This window comes from Penaeus monodon, chromosome 10 (genome assembly GCF_015228065.2).
Source record: "Penaeus monodon isolate SGIC_2016 chromosome 10, NSTDA_Pmon_1, whole genome shotgun sequence".
Lineage (NCBI taxonomy): Eukaryota > Metazoa > Arthropoda > Malacostraca > Decapoda > Penaeidae > Penaeus > Penaeus monodon.
Window position 1 is genome coordinate 13,016,185 of NC_051395.1, and position 5,000 is coordinate 13,021,184.

General features: G+C 34.1%; 1 protein-coding gene across 3 annotated transcripts in view; it reads left to right on the forward strand.

Annotated features, from left to right (window-relative positions):
• Positions 1–5,000, forward strand: part of LOC119577855 (UDP-glucose 4-epimerase-like) — a 13,715-nt gene that overhangs the window by 6,223 nt on the left and 2,492 nt on the right. For 2 of the 3 annotated variants that reach the window (XM_037925456.1, XM_037925457.1), the window contains exons 6-7: positions 390–478; positions 4,051–4,243. In XM_037925456.1, coding sequence (XP_037781384.1) covers positions 390–478; positions 4,051–4,243 — 282 coding nt within the window. Of the gene's footprint in view, positions 1–389; positions 479–3,676; positions 3,870–4,050; positions 4,244–5,000 lie in introns of all 3 variants that reach the window. The other variant, XM_037925458.1, reaches the window with a different exon arrangement.

The window sequence follows — 5,000 nt, forward strand, 5'->3', positions numbered from 1 at the left end:
TTTATTATTTCTTCTTCTCTATCTTGTTACTGCACATTATTATAGAAAATTAGGAAATTGAATTCCCATCATTTTTTAACCATTTTATCTTTTGAAGTGGTCAGAGAAGGCTATTGTACTTAAGATTATATAATAACACATACTGTGGTGTCATTTATTTTTAGAATGAACAATAATTTTACTATATGATTTGAGAACTGACAGTATTTTACTTTTAGATATGTTTGTAAAGATTTCATTGTTAGATTGAAAATGTCATACAAGGTACCTTCTGGTATAAAGAAGTGCAATTGTTTTTTTCATTGTTTCACTTCAGTATTGTAGTGTTACTATTTTCCAACTTATTGAAATAAGTCATTTGTTTCCTAACCCCCATGTTGCCTCCTTAGGTGTACGAGACTACATCCATGTAATGGATTTGGCATCTGGTCACGTTGCTGCTCTTTCCAAGCTGGACAGAGAACATCTGAGATACAAGGTGAGGATATGACAGTTGAGTAATCAGTAAAGTAAAATCCTGTGTTATATTTACACAGGTTTATTTAAATTTAGACTATTGGACTACATGTCATTCATAACTTTCAGAGCATTATTGATCATGCACATGTATGATATTAATTTATTTGTGATTTAGCTGTTGATTTTGCCTTTAATCATGTGAAGTTGATGAATTTGATATTCCCCTTTTGATTAGGAATGAATGATAAGATTCTCAGCATTGTATGTTATATTATTTTATAAAAATTCACTTTTCCAAAGGAGGAAAGATAAAATTAAATTAACTGATATTACAATTTGTTAATTTTAAAAGAATGCTAAATTACCAAAGGTATTTGTTAAGAATTGTCGGAGCAGATCCATGATACTTGTTTTGAATAATGATAGATTCCCTCTGCAATATTTTGTAATGCTATTATTTAACCCAGTGCTGCCGGAAAAATGTCGTGCTCCCTTTTTTTTTGTGAAATGTCTCTGCACATAGATGGCTCTGCTAGTGCTTAGCCACAAGGGAGTCAATTAGTAGACCTTGTGACCTTACCTGATTTCACCTTTCCTTGAATTGGCATGAATATGGATTGTGTTATTTTTATTATAGTCATTATAATTACCATAGTGTTCATAAACATTAGTGACAGCTAAGTAAGATAACGTAAAATATTTTCGTATGTCAAGAAAAGGATAAACAGGTGAGACAGGCAGTACTTGTAATTGGCTCACTGATGAATTGGAACAAGTGTGGCCATCTATGTGTAAAAACAAGCAATAAAGTAAACTCACTGTGGGCATGGCATGTACATACATGCCATGGCTGGTGGCATTGGGTTAATGGAGTTATAATCATATTATTCTAGAGTAATGCATTACATCATTGATTTGACTATATTAACCATAGAAATTGCATTACATCTTGGAACATGTGAAAGAATAAAATTTTGTCCACAAGTAATCATAGAACATTAAACAAACATGATGTCACTGTTTTATTATTATTATTATTATTTTATTATTATTATAGTAAAAGAAGACAAACTTTTAAGTTAACTCTTTGCATCCAGAGGCTTCACTGCCTGCATGTGGCCCAAAATACAGGCATTAGCCTTACTTTAGCAACCACTCTGATGGATTGTAGCCCAGTCACACACGAATACTTATGTGTGGTGACAAGACTCTGTGCCTCCCCTTTACAATGTTATTTTCTCTTTTTTTGTGTAAGTCTTTTTAACTTTTTTGCCTTTTTCTAAGGCAATAATTTAATTTGCTTTATCCAGATGGTAATAGACTGTTTTCCTTGCATAGACTCCATATTATCTCTGTAGATAGTCCAGAACTTAGTGTTGTGGTAATAACTATATATATATATATATATATATATATATATATATATATATATATATATATATATATATATATATATATATATATATATATATATATATATATATATTTTTTTTTTTTTTTTTTTTTTTTTATCATAATATTCAATTTCCTGTAATACAATCTGTGCTGCTGCTGCTGCTGTTCTTCCTGAGCATGGAAACAGTGTCCTCCTTGGAGCCAGCGCTCTTCCAGTCACAACTAACACATGGTACATTCCACACTCATTTATCGATGGAAATAATTCAAAAGTCTCTTCCTAAATCCCCACTGAGTCTAATCACCCTCCAATAGGTTTGTGCACTCGTGGTGAGTCATTCCCGTTACCCCAGCCTTTAGTCAAAATTTTCATAACTGCAAGTTCCCATCACCCTGGCCCTAAGCAAAATTTTTCCATAATCATATGTTCACATCACCCACCCCTTCAAGCTAAAATTTTTTTCATAACATGATGATCACATCTTCAGATTGCAAGGGTTAAGACGACAACAGTTAAGCAAGCATTAAGGAATTATTTATTTTGTAGATAAATAATTTGTTTGTTTAATTCCATAATTGAACATGTTCATATATAATGTTTTTAGATAGTTATTTTGAAATTCAACATTTATAACAAAGTGTTAATGTATGATTATTCCTGATTTGTTGCATGACTAACTCTGCACTCAATAAATGGTAATGTATATGAAAGACTAATGTTGATCAAGAAATATGTGTGCATTGCACTGGGATTTCCATTGATATTATGCTTTCCAGTCTCTGATTTCTTTGCTATAAGTTAGTGATTTAGGTGAGGTGACACTCACTGTAATTACTAGTCTGCTATTCAAACCTTTACTTTTCCATTATTGAACAGTAAGTGATCTGTTATTTCACATTTTATTCAAGCATTTTTTTTACTTTTTTATTATATAATTGATTAGTTTATTTCACTTAGTAAATATCTGGGATTAATATATAATTTTGCATGGCCCAAAATATGTACATTAGGTTTTCGTGAGCAGCCACTTTGCTGGGTGTGTGGCCTGAGGGCCAGGCGCACACGGACACTCGTGTGGTGACAAGACTTTGCCTCCTCTTTGCAAAAGCATTTTTAGTTATTTTTTTGCCATTATCCAATGTACTTATTTGTCAGGCTTTATCCAGATGGTAATTGACTGGTTTTTTTCTTTTTCTTTCTTTCTTTCTTTCTTTTTCTTTTTCTTTTTTTTTTCTTTATCTTTATCTTTATCTTTTCCTTTATCTTTATCTATATCTTTTCCTTTTCCTTTTCCTTTTCCTTTTCCTTCTACTTTTTCTTCTTCATAATATTCAGTTTTCTGTATTACAACATGTGCTGCCAATCACAGCAGATGGGAATAGGATACTAAGCTTGGAAATAGCATTCCCCTAGAGCCAGTGCTCTTTCAGACACTACATTCAACACTCATTTATTGATGGCAATAATACAAAAGCCCCTTTCTAAGCCCTAGATGTGTCAAATCCCCCTCCAAGAGGTTTGTGCACTTGTGGCAAGTCTTTCCCTTCACCCTGGCCTTCAACTGAAATGCTCAGAATGGCAAATTCTTGTCACACAGCCCACAGCCAAATTTTCTCATGACGGCATGTTCACATCACCTGCCCCTCAAGCCATATTTTTTCATTCAGATCAAAGGGGTTAATAGTTTGTTACTAAACATGTTGATTTTAGTTTCATTGAATACAGTATTTTAGAAAAGAAATATTAATTTTAAAAATAAAGTTCACAATTTTAAGTAGGAGCAAAAAAAGTATTTAGTGTTATTCTCTGATCTTCACTTAGCCCCTCAACCTAGGCCTAGGTGTTGGCTTGTCAGTGCTGGAGTTTATCAAGAAATTTGAGCGTGTGTCGAAGGTGCAGATTCCTTATGAGTACATAGGAAGGAGAGTGGGAGATGTGGCAACGCTGGTGTGTGACGGAAGCCGTGGCATGAAAGAGCTGAACTGGCAACCACTCAGGAATTTTCAGGTCATGTGTAAGTAAAAGTTTCAAAGCTTTAAAAAAGGGGGGTACTAAATCATTTTATTCCACAGGCAGCTGTAACTTCCTGCTTCTCCCATCTACTTCTCCCTCTCTCCCTCTCTTACCTGCCTGCAAGAAGAGAGCCCTATTCCCTTGCCTCAATCTGCAGTCTCATACAAAAAAATTTTTCACAGACATACAACCTTGGCACAGGCAAGGGCGTTTCAGTGTTGCAACTCGTGAAGGCTTTTGAGGCCATGACTGATACTAAAGTCTCTTATGAGCTGAAACCACGACGAGAAGGAGACATTGTATCCATGTTTGCCAACTCTGCACTTGCCAAGGAAGAGCTTGGCTGGACAGCCAAGTACTCCCTTGAGAACATGTGTAAGTCACCAACCCTCCATGTCCCTTCTTGCTTGAACTATTGCAAAAAAACAATTTACTTGCATTTTATGATTCCTACTTTGGCTTAAAAGAGTGTTGTTTATAGTTGCAATTAAACTCTTCAGTGTTTCTTTGGCTTTAAAAAAAATGCTAACAGTTTGCAATCATACCCAGTCAGTGTGTTGCCTAACCCAAAGTTGATGGGTTGGCAATAATACATGCCAAGTCCATGGCCTCCTTTTTTATTATTGATTGTCTTTATATATGTGTTGACTGCACAAGTGCTCTATTACCATTTTACCCTTTTCCATAATTTTGGAAAGATTTTTTTTTCTTGCTATTAGATTAATAATCATACCATCAACAACAGTAATAACAATATCAGTATTAACCTGATGGTGCTGTGGATGGTCTGTATGCACATGCCATACCCACAGTGAATTTAATTTATTAATTGTCTTTACACATAGATAGCTCCACAGGGGTTTAGTAATCAATGAATCAATCATTAGTCCCACTTATCTCACCTGTTTATCCTTTTCCTTGATTTATGGGATTCTTTTCTTTTCTTTTATATATTAGTTAGTATTATTAATAATGATTATACCATCAATGCCTATTTCTCCAGAAAAAAAAAACATTAAAAAAAAATATTCTAAAGATATTTCAACTCTAATGAAAGGTCAAGTCTTTTCCTCTTCTTCTTCATCTCCTCCTCATCCTCATCCTTCTCTTCCTCCTCCTCCTCCTCCTCCTC